The sequence below is a fragment of the Neopsephotus bourkii genome, unplaced genomic scaffold (assembly GCF_033783945.1).
Source record: "Neopsephotus bourkii isolate Nb327-2 ecotype Australia unplaced genomic scaffold, CSIRO-AGI_Nbou_v1 NB_1233, whole genome shotgun sequence".
NCBI classification, from domain to species: Eukaryota; Metazoa; Chordata; class Aves; order Psittaciformes; family Psittacidae; genus Neopsephotus; species Neopsephotus bourkii.
The window spans coordinates 3,977-31,778 of NW_026901718.1; the positions used below are offsets into that span (position 1 = coordinate 3,977).

Sequence of the window (27,802 nt, forward strand, 5' to 3'; positions counted from 1 at the left end):
GTGCAGTATGATTCCCACAGTGGGACGCAGACAGGGTGGTCGGACACAAGGGTCTTGTCCTTCTTGGGACACTGACAGGCTGGTCAACTATAAAGGATTCAAGGAAACCCCCCATTAATGTTAGAATATGGTCTGAGCCATAGGGGTTAGGAAGTAATTGCTTTTGATTCTACTGGTATTCATCTTATTTTGTGGCGTGTTACAGTAATGATTTTGGTCTTCTGATTCTGGTATTAGTGACAGGATATTATAACTGTGTTATTAACTGTTGTTTGTTTGGTTGAATTTAAGCCTCTGTCTTTGCCTCAAATGTTGTAACTCTATGGAGTATGTCTGGGGGATCCCGTTTGTGTGTGTGTGTGTGTGAGAATATGAGATAGATAATGGAGAATCAGCAGAGTGAAGAGATCTTGAAAAAGAATCATTTTGGGTGCATTTTGGCAGACTGGAAAGAACTTGGAAGGTCTCCTGTGGGCTCGGTAAGTCAGAAAATATTGGTAAAGTGCTGTAACCAATGGTGGCCTTTGTATACTTTGGAAGATCAGGAAAAATGGCCTAAAAATGGAACTCTGAACTATAATACATTGTTACAATTAATGTTGTTTTAAGGGGGCAAGGAAAATGGGATGAAGTAATGTATGCAGATATGTTTTTCACTTTAAGAAATCACACAGAGTGACAGACTGAATGCAAAATTAATATAGCTCCACCAGATTCCTTAATTTTGGCTTTGGAAAAGGACAGGGAAAAACTGAAAGTTAAGCTGGAGATGCTCAGCCTGTGATATTGGGGAAAGATGTTTAAAGTTAAAAAACAGTAATCAGGAAGATAAGGTGGAAAATCACGTACCACAGGTACCTCCGAGAGGAGCACCCTCTGCATCTGTCCTATCTGATATTGATAAGGAGGAAGAGATTTCTGTCACTGGCAACAAGCGGCACATCCACATTCAGAGTTAAGAAGGGGTTAAACCAGAAGCGCTGTTGCAGAGGCAGGCATCTGCAGGCCCTGCAGAGCAGGGGGAGCCGCTGTGAGAAGGAAAAAAGGGAAAACCAAGGGGGAAAGGAGGGGAGCTCGAGCAGCTCCAGTGTTTGAGCGTGGGAGGAGGGATGTCGGGAGGAGGTGGGGGAGTGGGCTCCTCTTCTGTGGGACCGGACCGGTGTGCGTGCTATGGGGGGTTTTGGACGCTGGAAGTGAGACTGCCTCATATGATTAATATAGATGGTATCATAGTTCAGTGGTGGCCCGTTCCTAAAGGGAAAGGATGGTATTGGTTATGCGGAAAAAATGCTTATAAGATTTTACCCCCCAAATGGAAGGGGGCATGCACCTTAGGTGCTGTAATACCCAATTTTACTATTATCAACAGGTACCCTTCCGGGACCTGGATTAGAAGTTTTGCTAAACGAATTAAGTGAGGGTTTAACCCTATTATTGAACGGCACACCGCATTTCATAGTTTTGTAAGAAGGCTAAATGATGTAATCCATACGTAGCCTCATGAATATGTATGCATGCCCAGGGACTATATAAGGGTGGCTTGCATAGCAATACGGGGACACACGTTAGGAGGATCTATCCCCTGTGTCTCCTGGCACCACAATAAAGAACACCTGTTTGTCAGCTTGAAAACTTTGTTGGCAAGTTTGTTCCTGGAGTTTTCTACGAATCAACACACATATTTTATTCAGCCATCTCTAATTCAGAATTCGTGTAAATTTTTGTCATGGTTTAAGCCCAGCCGGTAACTCAGAACCATGCAGTTGCTCACTTACTCCCCCCCCCACTCCCTGAGGGATGGGGAGGAGAATGGAAAGAATGTAACTCCCACGGGTTGAGATAAGAACAGTCCAGTAACTAAGGTATAACTCAAAACCACTACTGCTACCACCAATATTAATAATGATAAGGGAAATAACAAGGCGAGAGAACACAATTCCTCACCACCTGCCCACCGATACCCAGCCCAACCCAAGCAGTGATTTGGGCCTTCTGGGTAACTTCCCCCAGTTTATATACTGGGTGTGATGTGCTGTGGTACGGAACACCCCTTCATCTAGTTTAGGTCGGGTGTTCTGTCTCTGCTCCCTCCTGACTTCTTGTGCTTCTCCACCCTGGCAGAGGATGAGACTAAGAAAATCCTTGATTGAAATAAACATTATTTAGCAACAACTAAACATCGATGTTATCAGCACCAGTTATCAGTTCCCAAAGTCAAAACCACAACACAGCACCAACTACTAAGAAGAAGAAAAACGACTGCTACTGCTGAACCCAGGACAATTTGATATAGCAAGTATGGCCAGAAGTAGAAACATGGAATTCCAAAGTTAAAAGCATGAGTCTTTATAGCCTGGTATCAAACTGAAAACTGCCAGATTCCCACTTGCCTTGTACTGGAACAAAAAAAATCACTAAAAATATTGAACAGATATTAAATTATTATGTACATAAAACATCTCAACTTTTAGATACAATAGCCACTGCAAAGTAAATTTCACTTTCGCTGCTTAGTCCACAGCTGGCAATCAACAGCAAAAAGGTTTGAAGGCTTTGGCATTTTGTTTCCAGCTTCAGACACTTAGGATGTTAAGTGCTAGCTACTAGGCCTCCTCCACACCAGCACCAAGGAAGGGCCTCAATACAAAGTGAAGAGCAGGTCACACAACCAGGTACCACTCAGCCGTGGAATAACGTTTCCGCAGAGTATCCCTGTTCCCGGAACAGGGCTGCAAGTCGCGGCAGTCACAAACTGATTAAGACGGGCGCGGCATAGCGCTGAAACCACAGGGTGTCCGAGTTACCTGGACTCCAAGCCAGCCTCAGGTCCCCTGAGGTAGCACAGCGAGGACCCTAGCTACTCTCGCTCGCCTCACCCCGGGACTGGCAGGCTTCGCAGGCCGAAGCTTTCCCGGGCGGGCAACTGGTCGCACTCCTTCCTGGGCTCCGCGGCGACAGACGAACACCGGGCGCCCTCTCCGGGTGAAGCAGGACACCTTCACCAACCAAGCGAGGGACTACGGCGCTGCTGGAGGTGGGGACCCGCCTCCGCTTCCGCCTGGGGTCTCTCTTTTCCTCTCTCCTTGGTCGGTTCCGGTTGGAGCTTAGTGGCTGCCATTGGCTTAGTGACCCCATCCGGGCACTCGGTGCAGCGTTATCCCTCATCGTCCTAATATGGCGGAGGTAAGCGATTTAAGGGGGCTGGAGCGTTGAGGTTCAATTGGCTCCCTGCGAGGTTCCGCCACCAGCAGGCCCCCCCTGCACCATCCCCATAAAGCGCTTCTGGGGTGACTCGGTGGTTGGCAGCACTGGGGTAGCAGGAGCCTGTATCACTAGGCCGTGTAGCGCGGGTACTGAGTTCGCAGTCTGCTAGCGGCCGACAGGCTGCAGCCGGACGCGGGTAGGGAGAACGGTAGTCACACCAGGTCTCGAGAGGGTGCGGGACGGATTAGCGGTGGTGCCGCAGCGCGGACGATGGAAAAACGTCTGGTGAGCTGGGAATGAGGAAGAGGCGGCTGGTCCATCTTCCTTTGCCTGTCCCCGTCATGTCCCGCTGAGGCCGGACGGAGTGGAAGCGTTAGGGCGGGCGCGGCTCCTGGTCGGCTTCTGGCAGGAGAGGAGGAGGAAAGGGAAGCAAGCGAGTGAAGGAGGGATGGGAGAGTGAACAGGATGCAGCAGTGAGAAGGGCAAGGGACGGGGACGGGGACGAGGCCGGTGGGGAGCGCGAAGCGGCGGGGAGGGGGGCGTGAAATAGAGGCTTCCTACCTGCTGCTAGGATGGAAGCATCTTGTGTTTCACTTAGTTTTGTTCTCTCCCCGCAGGCTTCCTTTGGGAGTTCGAGCCCAGGTTCGTCCTTATCCGTCTCCTGTCCTAGCACCTAGTCTGCTGCTCACATGCTGCTCTCTCCTTTCTGCTTTTTCTCAAAGTTGCCTTCTCTTGCCTTGTAGTTTTCCTAACACTTCATGTAACTAGTTGTCTGCCCGATTTTTTTTAAGCAAAGATGTGTGCTGTGGAGTTCTTTCCTTAACTGGTCGCAGTTAATAATTGGTTGCTTGGAACCCAAAATTAAAACAAAGTTTTGTAGCATTTTTAAGTCGGTGTCTCAATAAAAGCCATGTATCCTGAAGAGAGGCTGCTTATATTGTTGCTCATAACTGCAGGGTTGTGTAATTTTTTGATTTGGTAATATCAGAAAATGCTTAAAATCATAATGATATGTAATTATTAAGGCTTATCTGTTGTTAAGGTTCTTTGGAATACTTCACATAAGCAAGCATATTTAACATTAGCAGGGCTCCCCATGAAGAAGTATTTGGGGAGTGCATTTGCTTCTGTGTAACTGCTTTCAGCATTAGCTATTTTTAACTTAAAAATATTAGATTTATGGAGCTTGTGTTATTTTGGTTTGGTATATATGGTTTTAAATATTTTAAATGAGATACTGAGTGTTAAGAGTTACTAAAGAAGTGGGACTTTCATCTCAAGTCTGTGAGTGGACTAGAACTTTCACTTGAGTTAAACATAAAATGAATTAGACCAGTGATTAGAAGCAGCAGTCTTGAGCATACATCTATATATGTATGTAAGCATATATTAAGGCAGTTGACAGGCAATTCTTTAAAAGCCGTAGGATCAGGATGTGATGATCAACAAGAGAAAAATTCAACATGTGATGTCATAATTTGAGTAGTAGTATCAGCTTTCTTGAGACCATAATATGAGTAGCATGTGAATAAAAAGCATTTTTGGCCTCAATGTTTCCATGCGGTATGATCGTCACAGTACTGTCTTAAGCTAGCTAAATAGACAAAGCTTACTTTAATTATCTGCATATAAGGAATGGACACTTAGCATAATTGCTGAAAAATTAATTAGATGTTTTAAGACTCAGAAGTGTTAGTGTGTACAACTGTCTCCTTGAAGGCTAGAAGCAGTGCAGAGTGGTTTTGGTTTGGGTGTTTGTCTTTTTGGTGGTTTTGTTTTTTTGTTTGTTTTGTGGTTTTTTGTGGGGTTTTTTGTTTTTTGTTTTGGTTGGGTTTTTTTTTGTTTTTTTGAAAGCACTGAAAATCTGTAGCTGTTTCCTTCAAAACTTCAAAAAAATCTTACATGGAAATAATTCTTAATAAACCTTTTCTTTGCTGTTTGTAAGCCAAGAATTGCAACAGAGCACAGGTATGTAAGAACTAGAAGGGGAAACCAAAAGTGAAAGGGAAATATCCCTAGTCTGTTTTTTCATCCTGAAAGACTTAAGAAAGTGAACATTATAGAATGAAGCAACCCTATGTGCCTTTAAGAATGCTGACTTTGTGGTGCAGAATATTTGCATCTTTAAAACTTGTTGAATATAATTATAACCTTTCTAGCAGTTGACAAAATGCACTTAATAGTACTTTTTTGATTACTTATGAGTATCCTCTTGAGTAATGCAAAAGTGTGTTGGACCACAGAGCTGTCACAATGACTTGTTAATTAATGTGATCCATTAGAAGTATTTTGTTATTTCTGCTATATTTTCCTCTATATTTTTTGAAACTCTATGTTCTTCCTTAGATCAAGGGCTAAGAATTAAATTAGGTTTTTTTAAATCTCATCTGTGAGGCTAAACTAATCTGAAGTGAGTCTTGCTGCTTGTTTTGTCATTAGTAGGAAGCTGATTTGTAACTTAAGTTAGCTGTTTATCATTGAAAAACTATGCTAGTTATCATATAAATAGAATCGGTCTATAAATCAGTCTCATGCAGCATCTGAAATCTTGTAGCAATTGGATTTTATATGTTAATGATGGTTTCAGGGATGTTTTGTAGAGTCTTTTATTTAGTAAAATATTAAGTTGGGATTGTACTTTCTGAAACTTTGTTTCTCCCAAGTATTCTATACTGCAGGAGAGAACTGAACCTATTACTTCAAAGTACAAAAAGGAAAAGTCAGCTAAAATAGATGAATTTGTCAGGTAGTTAGGAATTTGTTCCAGTTATTCCATTGAGAATTCTGACCCTCTATGTAAAAATTCATGCAACCTTATTTTTTTTTTCTGTGGTGTAATTTCATGTGTTGATGTATATATATGAAAGAGAAATTACTCAAATCAGGGTTGTTTTGATAGTTGGCTCTATATCGTCTGAGGATCATGACTTTGACCCTTCTGCTGAAATGCTGGTACATGATTGTGATGATGAGCGAACTCTTGAAGAAGAGGAAATGATGGAAGAAAACAAAAATTTCGGCTCTGAAATTCAAGATTTAGAAAAGGTAAGACTGACTTGCTCTTCTAAATGTCCGTTTATGTTGTACCTCTTAGTGAAAAGATATTAGTGTTAAAGTTCAGGATCTTTTTTCATTTAATAATCTTTTCACTTTGGAAGAGAAATTGCTAAATCAGGTTTTAGAGTCCTCTCATCTAATTTTACTTCTAAGCTTAATTGTCGGAGACTCTATGTCGTCACGATGCGGAGGGAACACAGCACAATCAATATGATTGATAGAAGTGATCTGTTTATTCTGCTTAAGCCTGGGGTATATATAGAGCTAGACTGCTATACACACACATTCTTGGGAAACTCCTGTGGTTTCATTATTTACAGGCACATCCCTTTTTCTAACATCCTTGTTCTTCCCTTCAGGATACTCGTTAACTACAAGGTCAGCTTATCCTTTTGCACAGCTGGTGTTTTACCGAGCTGGGTTTCTTGCTGAATTTTACAAAACTGGTCCCTGGCCAAGTTCATCCATGGGAATGTAACCCTTGCCTGCTAACCACACTTCCACATTTAATAAGAAGAAATTATACATTTTGCATACTATTAAGTGACAGCTAGCTGTGTTTCATTCTGTTGGTTGGATTTTGTTTTTCCAATCTGGAAATACAGCCCTGTTTTGGACATGATGGATCACATTTATTTGCTACATAAGTTGTAGTTCTGTGTCTCATTTTCAACAGTTTGGTATTTGGCGGGTTTGAGATAACAGATTTAACCAGAGAGTATTAGAAGGAATTTATATTTGTTAACTGTTGCTGGTTATGATACTGATTTATCTGTTCTCAATATTAGTTTCTGATATATGTCATGTCACTTTTGTTGCTGCTGTTAAAGACTGGTTTTAGTGTTTGCTGTGCTCTGTAGCACTTTAGAGGTTTGTTTGTTTGCCTGGGAGATTTATCATTAAAACACTGTTCTTGAGCTTAATCAAGTGTTTGGGCTCTGTACTGAAGATATCACCGTATTTTGGGTGCCATCACACAAAAGACAAGTAACAATTATACTTCTTCCTCTGAAATGCTTCTTGAGAAGGAAATACAAAATGTCACCTTCATGACCTTCTGATGCTTTCCTCCCTTGTTACAATAATTTTTCAGTACCTTGAGCATCCTTGTGTAGTCAAAATACTTCTATTGGTATTTCCCGAGAATATTGTTTTGGCTTTTCCTAAGGTTAACAAGCTTAGAATATAGGCAGGTATCTAGAAAGCTTTTAATCTCAGAGGGTCTGGAACTTCACTCTCAAATGATGAAGTGGTAGAATGGGGGCGGGGAATGACAGGACCGGACACCCTGCATATTCCAAAGAGGCACAACTTATCACACTGTGCTTGGGCCTGGCCTGTACCTACCAAAAACTGATATTATGCAGCACCCTCAAGAAGAGAGAGTCTCTGGATCTGAAAACATACCAACAGACACTGTGGCTAAACCAGAGACCCAGTCTTCAACTATATCAGTTACCCCTACAACTAAAAAGAAGTCAACTTGTTCAGTAAGGGATGAAGAAGCTTCTCCTAAGAGGGTGCAGGAGAGAGAATCAGAAGAGGCATCCTGTTCTGCAGCAGATCAGTCACAAGAACAGGAGGAGGAAGGGATTGTAAATCATAAATGAGACAGAAACCACTTGATTCCTATTCCTAAGTGAGGTGTGAGATATGCAAAAAGATTTCAGCAATCGACCAGGTGAGCAAATTCTCACTGGGGGCCAATAGTCAGGAATTAGAGGGTAAGAAAGCTGCCCAGCAGCTGGGATCCCTTTCTATGAATGAGGCCATTGACAGAGGGATTGGAAAAGGCAGGAGTCTCTGGTGGTGACAGGTATCCCTTCAAGGAAGAACTTGCAAATTCCTGAAGCATATTGGTGGTGGTCCATTGGTGGTGGAGGTGATCTATAACAACCTGGTTAATAGCCATGTATCCAAAGGCCTGGATGAAATCCAGTGCATGCGGTCCATGTGGTGAAAGTTTGTATGAAGTGTACTGATGTCATATGCCAATACCCTGGCAATAATGAGCTGGACTGACATGGAGGCACTGACTATGGATGGATTGGTCAGACAACTCTGAAAATACAAAGATAATCTTACTTCTTCCCTACAGGCCTGTGTCAACTGTGGAGAAACTGACTAAAACTGGTTTACTGTTGTGGTGTTTTGCATACTTGTAGCTTGTAACTATATAGGACTGAAGTCTTCAAGTTTTTCTGCATTGCTTTCTTGTAGAGGAATTGTTAGTGTTTCTAGTATATCTTCTGTATTGAAGAAATATAGGCAAATCATGGTCTACAGTATGAATCAGATAAAGAGCAAATTTTTAACTGCTCCTTAGTTTAATCAAGTATATGGTTTTCTTCACTAGTTTGATGGAACTTCGTTATATGCCAAGAGACATGGCTATGAATTATTTCAGTCCTGTACCTGAAAATATTTTAGATCTTTACTTAAGATGACTGCTTTCAATTAATTTTTTTTGCTTGTTTTTACTTATGTTTTTAAAAATGTCTTATTCTGCTTACAAGTATTTGGCAATATGTTGAAATGTTTGTAAATACTTCTGTATTAGGAAGGAAACATGCCACTGGAAGATTTACTGGCATTCTATGGCTGTGAACCTGCAATTCCAGTTATGGCTGGTTCCAGTGCTGATAGCTCTCCAAGTGAACTTGCAGATGAACTTCCAGATATGACTCTAGATAAAGTAAGTCAGAACTGTTTTCCTTGTATTATGGTTTAAGAGCAGAAATCCATGTCACCTTAAGTTACACTTCACTACCTCTTGATGTTACAAAATGCGCATCTTTGTCAATTTCAATATACAGTTAAGAGTTGCTGTACTAGTGGAGGACTTGACAGTGTTACGTTGAAGATTGGACTCGATGATCTTAAAGGTCTTCTCCAACCTAAATGATTCCATGATTCTGTGTTGTTGTTGCTGCATAGGAGTAGGTTTTTCTGTAGATCTGTATATTTAATGTATGCGATGTTCAGAATGTATGCAACTGTAGGTAGGTAATATATTATATTATTTTTTATTATTTTTTTTACACTTTCTGTAAAGCCCCATACAGAGGGGTTCAAATAGTGGAGTATTTAACCTACAGAAACTCCTTTGTGTGTGATTTGGGAAGGTAATGGGTTGTCCGTTATCTGTAACTCTTCTCAGCAAAATTTTACAAAAGTGCCTGGGGGCTGTTTTTATTTCATTTACACACCCCCCCACCCCCCCCCAGTTTAAGAGGTAACAGCCTGTTAAAACTTAAGTATACCTGTGATGCAACGAATGACAGAATTATAAAGATTTCTACTGGCCTTTTTCTTTGGAAGCATTTGGAGGAACATTTGAGATTTGATGCTTGCAGAGGTTACTACTTGTGCATTTATTTTAATAGAAGACAAGGGGGAAATTGAACCTTTGTGTTCAACTCTAAGTAGTTATATTCTGATATTTAGGAGTGAGCTAGCTTTTTAATTGAGAGGATGGCTTGCTAAAATTACTTATGGTAAAATATTTTTAATTAATGTGACTTACAATTTGCTGAATCTAAATGCTCACCAGTCTATACTTAATAGTTGGTCTGAGATTTTATTTTTTTTGTTTTAATGATACAGGAGGAAATTGCTAAAGACCTCTTATCGGGTGATGATGATGAAACACAGTCTTCTGCTGATGACTTGACACCATCAGTTACTTCACATGAGGCTACCAACTTCTTTCCTCGGCCATTAAGATGTGGGAAACCTAATTTTAGAATAATACTCAAAAAGTCTTAGCATTTTATTTATACACATATATATATATATGTACCTTCCTAGTTTAAAATATAATTGCACAGTAGTGATGACTTTATAGGGAATTGAGAAACAGTGCTTTGCAGGATGTTGTATGAAAATGTTGTCCTTGGTTGGTATTAATGATGACCTAAAAGACCTATATTTAGTACTGTGTTCACAGCACAGATACAGTAACTTTTCATAATTAATAGCTAATGTGTTGAGGAACACTCTTTTTCTGATTTTTCAGTATGTTAGTGAATGACATGAATATGTAACTGCTTTTAGTTCGGTGTTTCTCTACTAAAACTTGCTGCTCCTTTAAGCCATTGACTCTTCCATTCAGCCTGTAGATGTGAACTTGGATGTGATTTCTTTGTGATTGTTTCCCTTCACACATTCAACAGTTTTTCATAGGACTTCATCAGTCAAAGTGGTTTTATATGGGATGGGGCCTATGAATCCATAATCTCCAGAATTTCTTTTATCTGTGGAGCTATTATGGGAAAGATCCAAGAACCAGTGGTTCGGTTTTCCAACCTGGACAAGATATTCTTCATTGCTCCAACTCTAGTACACCAGTGAACAAATGAAATACAGTAGGCAACATGGAGGTTTTTTATCATGATTTTAATTTGATGAGGATCTTGAGCTTTTTCTGGGGGATTTCTTCCCTCTAGAGAAGGGGGATGTTAAAGGAGATGTACTGTTGTCACCCCCTCCTTCCTCCTTGGGAAGATTTGCCTTCAAAGACTTGCCTACAACTTTACTTTCTTTGTGATTAACCTGGGGCTGAGTCATAGCCCGGGAAGTTTTCTGGTTTTATCATACCTTTTCTGTAAGGTATAAGCCTTTATTGAAGAAAATTGATGAAGAAAAATTATCTCATTTCCTTTTCAGTGTTAGAAGCATAGCAGATTGTCTCAGTTGCAGTAATAATAAATGTTTCAGTTTTGCAAAATACAGGTACCAGTGCTTTCCGACTTCATACTAGTCTGATAGAAATATAGATCAACGGATTCATGATGAGTGTCTCCCAGAATAAAATTAGGGGCTCCTTTCAAAAGTAAAGTATATATTGTAGTTCTTTGTTTGAACTGAAAATTCTTCCTAGCTAAAAACAAACTTCTTTGTCTCTGAAGCAAACACTATGTGTGATGGAGATAAGGAATCAGAAGGTGAAGGCGTAGAGGCAGACAGTGGTAATTCATCTGAAGAGTTGAGAAAGGTAATAACTATACCTTTAAAAAAGAAGTTAAGAAAAGCCTTGCTATTAAGAAAAATGCATTAAGATTTTATAGTACCTTAATTCTGGAGTTCTTTGCAAAATGCCATGTTAATGGAATTTATAATGCTTCAATACACAGAATATTTAGCTAATACCATTCTCTTGTGACTTTTGTTACATCCTCAGGAAATAATGGTTGGTTCGCAATATCAAGCTGAAATTCCACCTTACCTTGGCAGATACCATAATATTGAAAGGGGTAAGTTCTTCTGACTGTTTTACTTTTTTTTCTAATTTATACAAACCAGTTGATGGAAAAAATGTTCCTTAAATTTATAAGATAAATTATTGTAATATAAATTAAATGGCTTAGTTAAAGTCTTGGAGACATTTAAAAAAAATAAAAAAAATCCCACAAAAAACCTCAAAGCCCTAAAAACCTAACCCCCCCAAAAAAGAGAAATAAAAAAACCCCAAACCCGCCAAGCAAGCATGACTGAAGTAACACAACCACATAATTATATCTCAGAATTGTGATTCTGCAACTTCGAGAGGAAATTCTCAAGAAAACCTAGGAGGATGGATTGCAGTGTTAATTCTGAAGTATCTAGTAATATTAGGAGGCAACAAACTGTTTCAAGAAGGAAATAACTGGGCTATGCAATTTGGCTTACACTGAAGATCTTCAAAATGGTATTTTTCTTTGCTTGTTTTTTGGCAAGCATAACAGTGTGGGTCACAAAATGGTTATGAAAAACAAAGCAATAAACTCTTAAATTTTCATAGAATTAGTAGATGTAGGTCCTGATATACCTTGTTTTTTAAAAATAATATGATGATTTACATATGAAATTCTTCCTGTGTGAATTTAGTTTAGAAACTGTAATTGTGCTACAGTAGGAAAAAAATATCTTTATTAAATAGTTTTATTTAGTGTTTTTAGAAACCTTAATTGTGAGAAAAGTATAGCACACATAGCTGTGGAATTAAAGTAAATATGGAAAGAAATTTCCTCATGGGTGAAACAGCTGTGAAATCAAGGAACAGTTTAGGAGGATATGTTAATAAATGAAGGCCTTCTGTTTTTTCTTCTGCAAGTTAATTGTGTTCAAACTGTAACATTTTGTGGGAATATCATTCTAGTGAAGTATATCAAGTCTTTTCACCATTACCAACTGCTTTTTGAAGACTGATCCTTTGCAATAGTGAAGAATGTTTAGCATGGATGGATCAGGAAGCATTAGCAAGTGAACATAGAATCATAGAATAAGGTTGGAAAGAACCTTAAGATCATCTAGTTCCACTCTCCCTGCCATGGGTAGGGGCACCTCACACTAGCCAGTGTTGCCCAACACTGTCTATTCTTGCTTTGAACACTGCCAGGGACGGAGCAGGATCACCTCCTTCAACCTTCTGGTCATGCTTCTTTTGATGCAGCCCAGGATATGGCTGGTTTCTGGGCTGTAAGCACACACGGGTGATTTGCGTTCAGTTTCTCATTGACCAACACCCCCAAGTCTTTTTCCACAGGGCTGCTCTGAATCACTTCACTTCCCAGCGTGTAGCTGTGCCTGGGATTGCCCTGACCCAGGTATAGGACCTTGCGCTTCGCTTTGTTGCACTTCAAGAGATTGCATTGGCCCACCTCTCAAGTGTGTAAAGGTCCCTCTGGATGGCATCTGTTGTGTTGTATAAGAGACCTAGGGAAGTTTCCCATTTTCTAGGATTCAAGTGTGTTGCTTACTGGTTGTAAGAAATGGAGAAGTAAGCCAGATTTAACTGGGTAGTCCTTTTACTATTTACGCATTTTGACTTCTTGGCTGAGGACTAGAGAAGGGCCAATATCCAGAGAATGATCAGGAAGGTGTTAATCTGATAATTTCTCTGGAATGGGCTGGTGCTAGAAAGAACTGGTGAGAGTATTGTCTGCTGGCATGGCCAAGAGCAAAGAGAGAGTTCCCAGATGGGAGAATTTGAGGAGCTCCTTTTGAGAATATTGGGCATGGACTCCAGCAGGAAGTGCTGGGTTGTCATGGATGATAATAAAGGTTGAAGCTGAGTGTCAGCAGTGTTTGGAGAGGTTGGACCTGGCTGTATGGGTGGAGGTTTCTGTGAAAGCCTCTTCTGTGCTTCCTGAAGAGCTTGTGATGGCAAACGGGTTTGTATTTCTGCTGTGTAGTTACAGCTACCAGAATTGTGCTAGAAGGCAGTTCTGCTCTTCTGTAAACTTTGCACTTGTAATATTATTGCCCCAGAAGGAGTCAGGACAAAGGAGGAGTTTGCTTTGGTAGATGAGGATTGGCTTAGGGATCAGCTATGCAATCTGGACATCTATAAATCGATGGGTCTGGATGGAATGCATCCACGGGTGCTGAGGGAGCTGGCGGAGGTCATTGCTGGGCCACTCTCCATCATCTTTGGTAAGTCGTGGGAAACGGGAGAGGTGCCTGAGGATTGGAGGATGGCAAATGTCACACCAGTCTATAAGAAGGGCAAGAAGGAGGACCCGGGTAATTATAGACCGGTCAGCCTTACCTCCATCCCTGGAAAGGTGATGGAACAACTTCTTCTTGACTCCATTTCTAGGCATATCAAGGATGAGGGCGTTATTAAGAACAGCCAACATGGTTTTATGAGGGGGAAGTCATGTTTGACCAACCTTATAGCCTTCTATGAGGAAGTGACTAGGTGGAGGGATGATGGTAGAGCAGTAGATGTGGTATTTCTTGATTTCAGTAAGGCATTTGATACTGTCTCCCACAGCATCCTCATAGATAAGCTAAGGAAGTGTGGGCTTGACGATCAGGTAGTGAGGTGGATCAAGAACTGGTTGGAAGGAAGAAGGCAGAGAGTTGTGGTCAATGGTGCAGAGTCTAGCTGGAGGTCTGTGACTAGTGGAGTCCCTCAGGGGTTGGTGCTGGGACCAGTGCTGTTTAATATTTTCATCAACGACCTGGACGAGGGAACCGAGTGTACTCTCAGCAAGTTCGCTGATGACACTAAACTGGGAGGAGTGGCTGACACAGCAGAAGGCTGTGTTGCCATTCAGCGAGACCTGGACAGGCTGGAGAGTTGGGCAGGGAGAAATTTGATGAAATTCAACAAGGGCAAGTGTAGAGTCTTGCATCTGGGGAAGAACAACCCCATGTACCAGTACAGGCTGGGGACTGACCTGCTGGAAAGTAGCGAAGGGGAAAGGGACCTGTGGGTCCTGGTGGATAGGAGGATGAACATGAGCCAGCAATGTGCCCTTGTGGCCAAGAGGGCAAATGGCATCCTGGGGTGCATTAGAAAGGGTGTGGTTAGTAGGTCAAGAGAGGTTCTTCTCCCCCTCTATTCTGCCTTGGTTAGGCCACATGTGGAATATTGTGTCCAGTTGTGGGCCCCTCAGTTCAAGAAGGACAGGGAACTGCTTGAAAGAGTCCAGCACAGAGCCACAGAGATGATGAAGGGAGTGGAACACCTCCCTTATGAGGAGAGGCTGAAGGAGCTGGGTCTCTTCAGCTTGGAGAAGAGGAGCCTGAGGGGTGACCTCATCAGTGTTTACAAATATGTAACGGGTGGGAGTCAGGATGATGGAGCTAGGCTTTTTTCAGTGATATCCAGTGATAGGACAAGGGGCAATGGGTGTAAACTGGAGCACAGAAGGTTCCACGTTAACATCAGGAAGAACTTCTTTACTGTGAGAGTGACGGAGCACTGGAACAGGTTGCCCAGGGGGGTTGTGGAGTCTCCCACATTGGAGATATTCAAGGCCCACCTGGACAAGTTCCTGTGTGATGTACTCTAGGTTACCCTGCTCTTGCAGGGGGGTTGGACCAGATGATCTCTTGAGGTCCCTTCCAACCCTTGGGATTATGTGATGTGTGTTTAAAAGCTTTCCATGTTCTTAAGTCATAACAGAACTTTCAAAGGAGATGCAATTTTATTCATTAATAATTTTTCCTGCAGATTTGAGAATATTCATTCCTTCTGTTGTAACTGCCATTATATTTGTGTGTATTAGAACTTAATAACTTTAATTTTGTTTGGCCAGGAGAGTATATGAAGCATTATGTGTAATGTTAATCACATCTACTGATCAGAGTAAAGGGTTTATAGTTTAATCTAGAATTTAAATGTGGGCAGAGACAGGTTCAGGTCAACTCTTGAATGTTTCCAGTATATTGTCTTTCAAATAAGCTACTTGAGGTGCACACAGGATTTCAGTATACTATGAAGGAGGACCTAGGCTTCCATTCTGTGAAGTAAGTTTTGGTGAATTTCAGTTGAAAGTGACCAGTTAGTACATATTTAAAAAAAAAAAAAAAGGCTATTTGAAATATTAAACTAGTATCCTGCACTTGCACTCTTCTATTGTTAACTGTAGTTTATTTGTTGAAAACTGATTCGGAGAAAACTCCAGGAATGAACTTGCCAACAAAGTTTTCAAGCTGACAAGCAGGTATTCTTTATTGCGGCGCCAGGAGACACGGGGGATAACTCCTCCTAACGTGTCCCCGTATTGCTATACAAGCCACCCTTATATAGTCCCTGGGCATACATACATATTCATGAGGCTACGTATGGATTACATCATTTTCCAGAGAGTTCCCCGCATGTGTACAGAATTGTGGTGGTGGTCTCTGAGGGTTATTTACTTCTTCCAACAATCTTCATCACTTCTGGCAGCCTTTGAAGCACATGCAGTAGATGCTCATACCAGTTTAATTGGTTCATTAGCACCAGAGACATAATAATCCTCCTATCCTCCTACTTATCAGCTAGTTTAACTGTAGCCCACCCTGGACACCTGCCATTCCCAGATACTCCTTATCCCTGTGTCCTGTTCTTCTAGACTGTTTTTCTTAAAACTAGGCCAACTATAACGATTTATCTTGTGAGAATTCTCAGTATGTTCTCTAGTTGTACTCTATTTTTTTTCTCTATGTATCATGCACCTCAGTAATTTTCCATTGCTACTGTTACAAAGCCATCAAACTTAACATTACTTAAAATTACTTATAAAAGTTTCTATATCCCATTTTGTGATTTTGTGCCCCTTTGTCTCAAATTCCCCCCTTTTTCTGTCCTTTTGCAAATTCTTTTGCAACATTTTATATATTACCATTACCATCAAAAGTCTTTTTGAAATAATTTCCCGTTTCTACCTGGTGCTTAGTTTCATTCCTTTTCCAATCTTCGTAATTTATCATAGACCGTTTACAATACCAGAGGGAACATCATATCATACCACAAGTAATCAATATTAAAATAATTAACACCAATATTCCTGCAACCAGTTGCCTCAACCAGGACAGATTGGGTAACCATGTAGTTAACTTTTTCCATGTTTCTTCAGAACCCAGGAGGTGTCATCCATGGCCGTTTCATGAAATATCTTAGTTTGTTTCCAAATTTCCTCCAGATCTGTTTCAATTCTGCCACTTCAGTCCGTATAGGAACAACAACTTTCATTGATTATGGAAGAAACCCCTCTTTGTGATGCCAGTAACATGTCTAGAGCCATTCGCTTTTGTAATATCACCTCAGATAGGCTAGTTATCTCTTGTTGTTCTGCCTGGATTATATCGATGTTTTTACTTTCCATTTCCCCTATGGTTGCTGAGATATTTATAATTGCCTTCTCTAATTCACTTACTGCCAAAGATGGAATTAGCCCTTTTACAAAACTATGAAATGAGTTGTGCCATTCAATAATAGGGTTAAACCCTTACTTAATTCGTTTAGCAAAACTTCTAATCCAGGTCCCGGAAGGGTACCTGTTGATAATAGTAAAATTGGGTATTACAGCACTTAAGGTGCATGCCCCTTTCCAGTTGGGGGTAGAATCTTATAAGCATTTTTTCCACATAACCAATACCATCTTTTCCCTTTAGGAATGGGCCATCACTGAACTATGATACCATCTATATTAATTGCATGATTGCAGTTTGAATGGTGACCTACATCTGTGGCATTTAAACAAGCATGATCTCCTACCCTGGTTCCTGGTGTAATACATCTTTGTGCATAGGTGTAGTATTTATTACCTGGGTTAGGATTGACTATTCCAAATGTTAACCTTTCCTTCGAACACAGATTGCTAGTGTTCACCCACAAATTTGTCCATGAGACAGTGTTAGGTATTGGAACTCCAATTAATGGGAAATCCAGGCTTTCTCCTGATTTAGGCAACTGTGCACACACCCAACAGTCACTACGATTAAAACATTAGTAACATTCTGCACTAATTTCAGGTATAAGTTCTGGTCCCAAGCTTGTGCGCCAGTTATCATATGAGTCCAAATTATGACCGATGCAATTTCATACGCAAGGGTACTGAAGGTTCGATCCACCATGTCTTCTCTGGCTCTAGTGCTTTCTTTTTTCTTGAATAATGTATCCAAGCAGGTTGTTCCTTTATCTTCACTGCTGTAAAGGTGATCAATAATATCTGATACGGTCTGCTCCACTTCTCCTGTAGAGGATCTCCTGAAAAATTCTTAACATAAACCCAGTCTCCAGATCTGAAAGGGTGAATTGGATAATCCAAACCTCTTGCTCTTTTCCCTATTATCTCCTCCAATTGTTTTCCCAGATTGATCAGAAACTGTTGGAGATAGCCTTCTCCCACTTCCTGAAGACTTTCTCCTTTAAACTGGGACTGATACGGTCTTCCATACAAAATCTCAAATGGGCTAACCTCTTCTTTTGACCGGGGTTTAGTTCGAATTCTTAATAGAGCCAGTGGTAATGCCTGGTACCAATATAAATTCGTTTCCTGACATATTTTACTAATTTGTTCTTTAATCAGATGGTTCATCTTTTCTACTTGCCCACTGGCCTGAGGCCTATATGGAACATGCAGTTGCCAATCAATTTCTAATTTTTTGCTACTTTCTTGTAACAATTTTGCACTAAAGTACGAGCCTCGGTCAGAAGAAATTGCCTCTGGTACCCCAAACCAAGCTTATTATCTTGTTAAATAATACTTTAATCACTTGTTTTGCATTATTTATTCTATAAGGGAATGCTTCTGGCCAGCCGGAAAAAGTATTCGTTAACACCAATAAATATCAATAACCCCCTTTTTTTTCCGGTAATTCAGAAAAGTCTATTTGCCACTGCTGTCCGGATAACTTCCTCTCCCAGTTGTCCCAGTTTGATTTCTATTTTCAGTCTTAGGATTATTCTTAAGACATAGCTGACATTGTTTTGTCACTAACTGAACTGTGGTGTATAGATTTGTTTGTCTAAATATTTATGCAAAGAGTTGCTACCCCAATGAGTTTTATTATGTTCTTCCTGAGCTAACATCCAGAGCTGGTTATAGGGGATTACAATTCGCCCACCAGGTATTTGAGCCCAACCCTCTATTTTCCTGTCCCTTTAGATTCTCAATCAATTTTCTATCCTCTTTTGAATATCTAGGTTTAGATTTTTCAATTGGTAGTTTGCCGTCAGGGATTAAGGACATGATGTGAAATTGTTCAGCTGCTCGTTTGGCTTCAAAATTGGCCAAATTATTTCCAATTTCTTGATCAGAGCCACCTTGTTGATGCCCTTTACAGTACATAACAGCTACTTCTTCAGGTAGCTGAACAGCTTCCAGTAATTGTAGAATTTCTGTATCATGGTTAACCTGTTTCCCTTGTGTGTTCAAAGGTCCACATTCTTTCCAGATAGCACCATGGACATGGACCACACCAAATGCATATTTAGAATCAGTCCTAATATTTATCCTTTTATCTTTAGCCAGTTCCAGGGCTCTTATTAATGCTATTATTTTTGACTTCTGGGCAGAGGTGTTACCAGGTGAAGGTTTAGATTTTATTTATTTATTTTTTATTTTTTTTTTTTTTTTCCCTGTGAAGTGGTGGTAATGGCATATCCTGCCTTTCATTTACCATTTTTCATGAAGCTACTACCATCAGTAAAGCAAGAATCAGCATCTTCCAGAGGTCTTTCTTTCAAGTCTGGTCGGCTCGAATATACAGTCTCTATGGTGGTCAAGCAGTCTTTTGTTAGTGGTTCTGTCGATTGTTCCTGCAAAAGGATGCTGGATTCACAACGTTAGTGACCGCAATTTCTGTATTATCCTGTTCTACAATAGTGGCCTGGTATTTAAAAAACGTGAAGGAGATGACCTCCTTTCTGCTCCAGGACTACTGATACCACATGGGACACTAGTACAGTAATCTTTTGTCCCAAAGTAAATTTGCAAGCCTCTTTAATATTTGTGATATGAAGCTCCTACCATCAGTAAACCAAGAATCAGCATCTTCCAGAGGTTTTTCTTTTCAAGTCTGGTCGGCTCGAATATACAGTCTCTATGGTGGTCAAGCAGTTGTGTGTTAGTGGTTCTGTCGATTGTTCCTGCAAAAGGATGCTGGATTCACAACGTTAGTGACCACAATTTCTGTATCATCCTGTTCTACAGTGGTAGCCTGGTATTTAAAAAAACATGAAGGAGATAACCAGTGGGCTCCTTTCTGCTCCAGGACTGCTGATACCACATGGGACACTAGTACAGTAATCTTTTGTCCCAAAGTAAATTTGCAAGCCTCTTTAATATTTGTGATAACTGCTGCCATAGCTTTTAGGCATCTGGGCCATCCTTTGCTCTCTTCATGCAGCTGTTTTGAAAAATAGGCCACTGCCCTTCTGTAGGGTCCTAGTTTCTGAGCAAGGACCCCCAAAGCTATTCCCTGTTCTTCACAGGAATATAGCCAAAAGGATTTAGTCACATCCAGGAGTCACAGAGCTGCAGTTCTCATTAGATCTGTTTTAAATTTCTCAAAACCCCCTCTGCTGTATCAGTCCATTCTAAAGAGGGAGAGTTTCCTTTCAACAGTTCATATAGTGGTCTTACCAGAACACCATAATCATGGATCCAAAGTCTGCACCATCCAGTCATTCCCAGGGATGTCCGGAGCTCCTTGACGGTCTATGGTCTTGGAGTCTGGCAAATGGCTTCTTTTCTAGCAGTTCCAAGTTGTCTCTGTCCTCCTGTTATTTCATATCCTAGGTAGGAAACTTGGGTTTGGGTTAGTTGGGCCTTTTGTCTGGATACCCGATAACCATTCAGTCCCAGAAAATTTAACAATTCCACTGTCCACTTGATACATTCTTCCTTTGTTTCTGTAGCAATTAACAGGTCATCCACATATTGTAACAGAGTCCCGTTTGAGTAGGTGGCTTCCGTGATTCTAGTTCTCATGCTAGCTGATTTCCAAAAATTGCCGGACTGTTTTTTTTTAACCCTTTAGGTAATACTGTCCAAGTTAATTGAGTTTCCCTTCCTCTGTCAGGATTTTCCCATTTGAAAGCCAATAATTGTGGCTTTCTTTGGCCAATGGTAAGCAAAAGAAAGTGTCCTTTAAATCCAGGACGGCAAACCATTTCTGATTATTATTCAATTTAGTCAGTCATACGAATTAACTCCTACTGGACGAATATCCTCTGCAATTTTGTTGATTGCCCTGAGATCGTGAACCAATCTGCAACTTTTCTCATCATATTTCTTTACTGTCCAGATAGGAGTATTATATTCCGATTCACATTCAATTAATAATCTATATTTTAAAATTTATCAATTTTTTTTTTTATTCCCTTTGATCTTCTAATTTTAAGGGATACTGTTTTATTCTAATTGGGTAGGCCCCCCTTTTTATTTCCACTTTAACAGGCAAAGCATTTTTCGCCTTACCTGGAACTTCAGGTGCCCATACTCCCACATATACCTGATTAAGGATTTCTTCTATTTCAGGGAGGTCCTCCTTTTTGCTTTTCTGTTGAATTAAACTCAAAACTGCAATTAATTGTTTTTAACTCTGAATTCCATTTTGCCTTCTTTAAATGTTGCTTCTCGCCCTAACAAAGATTTTAGAGAATTTGGCATGCATAAAAATTTATGCATTCCTATTTGTTTTCCCAATTTGTACTTTAAAGGTTTCAGAAAGAATGAATTTTTTTTTTTTTTTTCTTGGTGGCCAGTAGCTCCCACATCTGTAACGAATTCTTTTCTCTCTGATTTAACACCAAATAAGTTGCTCCTGTATCCACTAAAATTCCACTTTATTTCCTCTAGTCCCTAGTTTTAATGTAACCAGTGGATCTGCTAGGGTAGATTCCCCAGGTCCCCGTCAGTTTAGTTCCAGTTCAGTCACCGGAGCCACTCCATGGCACTGCCCCCCCCCCCAAGGCAGTCTCACTTCCAGCATCCAAAACCCCCCATAGCACGCACACCGGTCCGGTCCCACAGAAGAGAAGAGCCCACTCCCCCACCTCCTCCCGACATCCCTCCTCCCACGCTCAAACACAGGAGCTGCTCGAGCTCCCCTCCTTTCCCTCTTGGTTTTCCCTTTTTTTTTTTTCCTTTTCCTCACAGCAGCTCCCCCTGCTCTGCAGGCCTGCAGGTGCCTGCCTCTGCAACAGCGCTTCTGGTTTAACCCCTTCTTAACTCTGAATGTGAATGTGCCGCTTGTTGCCAGTGACAGAAATCTCTTCCTCCTTATCAATATCAGATAGGACAGAGGCAGAGGGTGCTCCTCTCGGAGGTACCTGTAGTACGTGATTTTCCACCTTATGTTCCTGATTACTGTTTTTTAACTTTAAACATCTTTCCCCAATATCACAGGCTGAGCATCTCCAGCTTAACTTTCAGTTTTTCCCTGTCCTTTTCCAAAGCCAAAATTAAGGAATCTGGCGGAGCTATATTAATTTTGCATTCAGTCTGTCACTCCGTGTGATTTCTTAAAGTGAAAAACATATCTGCATACATTACTTCATCCCATTTTCCTTACCCCCTTAAAACAACATTAATTGTAACACTGTATTATAGTTCAGAGTTCCATTTTTAGGCCATTTTTCCTGATCTTCCAAAGTATACAAAGGCCACCATTGGTTACAATATTTTACCAATATTTTCTTATTTACCAAGCCCCCAGGAGACCCTCCAAGTTTTTTCCAGTGTGCCAAAATGCACCCAAAAGGATTCTTTTTCAAGATCTCTTCACTCTGCTGATTTTCCATTATCAATCTCACATTCACACACACACAGACGGGATCCCCAGACATACTCCACACAGTTACAACACTTGAGACAAAGACAGAGACTTAAATTCAACCAAACAAACAACAGTTAATAACACAGTTATAATATCCTGTCACCAGTACCAGAATCACAAGACCAAAATCATTACTGTAACAAGCCACAAAATAGGCAAATACCAGTATAATCAAAAGCAATACTTCCTAACCCTTATAGCTCAGACCATATTGTAACATTAATAGGGGGGGTTTCCTTGAACCCTTTATAGTTGACCAGCCTGTCAGTGTCCCAGGAAGGATGAGACCCTTGTGTCCGACCAGCCTGTCTGCGTCCCACTGTGGGAACCATACTGAACAGCCCACTGTATCGGAGGGTGATTCTACTAACCTGCTCAGGGACCCACACTGACAGCATGACTGAATCAAATCCCTTATGGGCTGTTGATAGCACATTGGACCCAAAACCATTTCCACAAGACACCCCCCTGTGTCTTGTAGGACCTAAATCACAAGATGCCCCCTGCTTAGTTATAACAGTCTGTCACTGATACCAAAATCACAAGACCAAAATCCTTAATATAACAAGCCATAAAATAAATCAAATACCAGTAAAATCCAAAACCTTTTCTGCAAGACACCCCGTGTGTCTTTCAGGACCCAAACCACAAGAAGCCCCCTGCTTCTCGCGGGTGTATACAAACGGACACTAGCAGCCGGGTATACGCCTTTACGTATGAGATTTCTTATCTCGATTTACGGAAGGCTTCCAAACCATGCGTACGCTTACCAAGCCAATTTACCAAACCAAGTTACCAAACCGAGGTGCCCCCTGCACTTTACAGACTATACAAAAAAAGAATACCTTTTATGTGATGGTCCTTGTCTGCTGCCGCAGTGATCCGAATGAGTTGAGGGGTCCCTCCGGGAAAAATTCCCGAGGGCCCTAGGGAGCCCTGTCCTCAGCGGGTCCTGCAGCCGAGCAGAGAGGGTCCCGCCTGGGTCGCCAAATTGATTCGGAGAAAACTCCAGGAACGAACTTGCCAACAAAGTTTTCAAGCTGACAAGCAGGTATTCTTTATTGTGGCGCCGGGAGACACGGGGGATAACTCCTCCTAACGTGTGTCCCCGTATTGCTATACAAGCCATCCTTATATAGTCCCTGGGCATACATACATATTCATGAGGCTACGTATGGATTACATCATTTTTCAGAGAGTTCCCCGCATGCGTACAGAATTGTGGTGGTGGTCTCTGAGGGTTGTTTACTTCTTCCAACGATCTTCATCACTTCTGGCAGCCTTTGAAGCACGCGCAGTAGATGCTCATACCAGTTTAATTGGTTCGTTAGCACCAGAGACATAATAATCCTCCTGTCCTCCTACTTATCAGTTAGTTTAACTGTAGCCCATCCTGGACACCTGCCATTCCCAGATACTCCTTATCCCTGTGTCCTGTTCTTCCTGACTGTTTTTCTAAAAACTAGGCCAACTATAACGATTTATCTTGTGAGAATTCTCAGTATGTTCTCTAGTTGTACTCTATTTTTTTTTCACCCCAGTAATTTTCCATTGCTACTGTTACAAAGCCATCAAACTTAACATTACTTAAAACTACTTATAAAAGTTTCTATATCCCATTTTGTGATTTTGTGCCCCTTTGTCTCAAAACACCTGAATATAATTGTGGTTTTGCTAGTTTATTTATATGAAGATGATGAGTACATATGCATAAATTGACTTGATTCATCTCGTTGTCAACAAGCTGTTCCTCTGTAAAGACTGTCTCGAGTTCAGTCCTTTATCCTCATGGAACCTGAATCCCTTCGCCATACCACAGTACAGAGTCTGTCTCTTAAGTGAGGCTTTTGGGGAAAATGAGTTGCCAATTTAAAAACATCATGATGGTGCTTGATTTGATTACTTCTATATTCCTGTTGTTTGTCTTTGTGAAATAGCTCTTTATGTTATACCTTAACAATGTCACACCTGATGTTGATGTATTCCTGGTTTAACAGCCTATGAAAATGAAGACCATTTACTTTGGAAACCTGATGTGATCTCAGAAAGTAAAGTTAAAGAATACCTGTTTGAAACCTCCTTAAGAACAGGAAATGAAAACATGATATGCAGAATTCCTGAAGGACTACATACACGGGACAACGAACAAGTATGTTTTATATTGTGTTCTGTTTGTGATACATTGCTTTGTAATTAATGTGTTCTCTTTCTCTGCCTTGTGTTATAAAGCTAGTAATATTCAGTTCACCTTGGATGTTATTGGGGATGTTAAGCATGTACTTAAAGTTACAAGTATTTGAATGTTGGCAGTGTTGTGATCTGTGATGTTTGATTGCCATGCTGTTGACAAATCCAGCTTTTCTAATAATTTAATATAACATTTTACATTTGCTTAATTAAACCTTGCCTCACTTTTGGATGGTTTTGCTTTTGGTTGTTTTCAAATTTTCATCCTGTATAAAGATAAATCCTCTTTTTTACATTAGATATGCTCACTGAAAGGCTAGTTTCAGAAGTTTAGATTGGATATTGGGAAACTTTGACTCTTTCTAAAGATAACTTCTATTTTGTAGGCACTGTATGAACTTCTCAAAAGTAGCCATAATATTAAAGAAGCAATTGAGAGATACTGCTCAAATGGAAAGGCATCTCAGGGTAAGAGAGAGTACCTGCCTTTTAAGAAATGTGCATTTGGAGGAAAAAAAGTGTAGTAAAACCTTGAATAAGATTCAGATTGACAAGTACATATTTTTCAATGATATCTTTAGCACAGATTAGGTATAATCTGACTGTTGGACAGACTGAAACTTCTGCTAAAGAACTTTGCAACTTTTTTTCAAGGTTGTAGGATCAGATTTTATATCTTATCTTCCCTTTTCCTCCATTGCTGTTTTAAGAATGGCCCAGACTGAGAAGGATGGGTGGAGATAAGATTTTGCTCCCATAAGACAGTTAATACCACATTACAGTACCTTTTGAGATCATGATCAATTATAATTTGTTACTGTAAAAGTTGGTCAGAGAAACTCTCTAAGACTCAATTTGGAGTTTTAGAAAGCAGGCCTTCTTTATTGCAGCGCTGGGTGCACACATGAGCTGTTTCACAAAGGTGAGCGCACTTAATTGCTGGCAGCAGCTATATATTTAGCATACTCGTTCATATTCATAGATTTTCCAGGAACTAATTATAATATTTGCATTCTAATTATGCATGCGCTTTTTTGCTGAGTGGGGGTCTGTGGTAGTTGCTGATAGTCTTCCTCACTGTGTTTACTGAATGACCTCGGTGCCTGCATATGCTTGCAAGGTCCTAGTGATGAGTTAGCAGCTGGTATGTCCTTGCTTCTGTTCTGTTCCTCTCTGGTGGCACCAAGGCTGGCATCTTTGTTCTTATTTACTGTCTCCTTAGTTGTTATCAATCCCATGATGTTCCTTCCCCCATCAGCTGAACATTCCTTTCTCTCTACATGTTAGCAAGTTAGAACAGTTTGCTGTATTTTACTATGTTAGTCTAAAGACATACACACTACTGTTAGTTTAAGCCTGCAATCTGATTACTTTTATACCAGGGTTAGAACATAGCTGGCTACGTAAGTGAGCCCCACTCTTCATCACTGTGCTAACTTTGTGCTATGTCCAACCCTAAGCTGGTTCTGCTGTATAGTTTTATAGGTCTTCAGTTAGAGTGTGGAGAGATTTGTTTGAATTTACAGTGGAAAATGAGTTAGTCCCTAACTTTATTATTCCCTTTAAGAATCAGAGTTTATAATTTAGCAAAGATGATTGTCCTATATTTTAACACATGTGCTGCATAAAACAGAAGTGGCCTACGAGCCCTGGCTTAGGTTGGTATTTTGCACAGAACTGGATCCAAAGGGAATTTGAGTGTTTACAAGCTAGGCATTGTGAAAGCTAAGTATCTAAGGTAAAGCTGAAGGGAACATCAAGAAATATCAGAGCAGTGCTTCAGAAAAAGCTCTTCTCTAAGAGATCGTGTAGAGCTAAACAATAAGGAAGTATTGGTTGCAGGTCTGTATCCTAAACCCCATACCTCTCTAGGATTTAGGTTCTTATTTTAGGATTGAAAAATACCTCTGCCCCAAATTCTGTCTTAAGGACTAGTACTCACCACCACCACCCCTACCCCAAGTCAGATGGGATTTATACCCTCATGAAAACTGGTAAAGGATGATAATATTGTTAGGACCTGTCTCTTAGAGTAACCATTGTGCTATGATCTACCCGCTGAAGTTCACTAATTTTACATGGGGATCTTCTCTTTGAAATTTGAGATCTGTAGTAAGGAGTGGAAAATTAATGGGGAAAGAAAGGAAATAGCCTTATAGTGGAATGATTATCACCTTCACCTGGGAACGGGAAAGCCTTTGTTTCCAGTATCTGCTTCCAGAGATGTTTTGAAATGTGTGCATTTGGTTTTTTATTGTTCTGTTTTTTAATTTATTTTCTCTATCAGCTTTAAGTGATAGCTGAACAAATCACTATTATGAATGCAAGATGCTTAAAATATCCCTTCTTTGATTTTTTTATATATATATATAGACACAAAGCCATAATTGAGATAGTATAGCAACAGTACTTGAGGCAGAACTGACTTACTCAAACAGTTTGAGCTACTTTGGTTTAAAACTCCTATTCTTTTTTTAGTAACCTTTTTGTTTTTGTTTAGATTTGTAAAACTAAAATTCAGTTTCATCTTAGAGAGATTGTTCCTTCACTCTTTTTCTAACACCCACTGTTCTTTGTATCTGATGCGAGAAGAAATATTCAGAAAAATAATGTTACGGATATCTTAGTGTTGTTATCAAATCTTGTTATCCTCCAGGTTAAGAATTTCAGAAATCAGACTTCGGTTGGTTTTTTGTTGGTTGGTTGGTTGTTTGTGGGGATTTTTTGGATTTGTTTTTTGGGTTTTTTTTTTTGTTTTGTTGTGTTTTTTTTTTCTTTGTTATAAACAAGAATATTAGATTTCAGGCAGGATATCTACAGTAGAGGAAAGAACATGGACGTAAGTAACTGAACTATTAAGGTTTATTTAGAGTGCATTTGGATATTCATACATTAGCAGCACAAATTTTCTCTGTAAAAGGTTAGCGAATGAAAATAAGTTCATCATGATACTTTTCAATTGTCTAGAAGAGATGACAGCATGGACAGAAGAAGAATGCAGAAGCTTTGAACATGCACTTCTGATTTATGGAAAAGACTTTCATCTCGTACAGAAAAACAAGGTTAGTGTTTTACAGTTAAATGGAATAATTGATAGATGATAATGATGCCAGAAATCTGTAAAAGTGATACTTTTTTCAGAAGCCGTGCAGAAGAGTGAAATAAGAACCAACATATTAAAACCAGCATGGCATTTTTTGTGTTACTTTTACCTTTATAATTGGAAAAGCTAAGTTTTACAAGATGAGTCAGTATATTATCTCTGAAATTGACTCTTGTTGACATTGTTTTATGTATTTATATTATG

General features: G+C 40.2%; 1 protein-coding gene across 10 annotated transcripts in view; it reads left to right on the top strand.

The window, feature by feature from the left end:
• The first annotated feature begins 3,096 nt into the window (after positions 1–3,096).
• LOC133218184 (mesoderm induction early response protein 3-like) overlaps positions 3,097–27,802 on the top strand; it is a 37,194-nt gene continuing 12,488 nt past the window's right edge. The window contains exons 1-11 of one of the 10 annotated variants that reach the window (XM_061364350.1): positions 3,509–3,677; positions 3,822–3,846; positions 5,150–5,172; positions 6,104–6,249; positions 8,822–8,956; positions 9,868–9,988; positions 11,172–11,257; positions 11,444–11,516; positions 24,303–24,457; positions 24,882–24,963; positions 27,463–27,557. In XM_061364350.1, coding sequence (XP_061220334.1) covers positions 6,151–6,249; positions 8,822–8,956; positions 9,868–9,988; positions 11,172–11,257; positions 11,444–11,516; positions 24,303–24,457; positions 24,882–24,963; positions 27,463–27,557 — 846 coding nt within the window. In that variant the 5' untranslated portion in view covers positions 3,509–3,677; positions 3,822–3,846; positions 5,150–5,172; positions 6,104–6,150. Of the gene's footprint in view, positions 3,184–3,508; positions 3,678–3,821; positions 3,847–5,088; positions 6,250–8,821; positions 8,957–9,867; positions 9,989–11,171; positions 11,258–11,443; positions 11,517–24,302; positions 24,458–24,881; positions 24,964–27,462; positions 27,558–27,802 lie in introns of those variants that run through there. The other 9 variants (XM_061364348.1, XM_061364346.1, XM_061364347.1 and 6 more) reach the window with 9 other exon arrangements.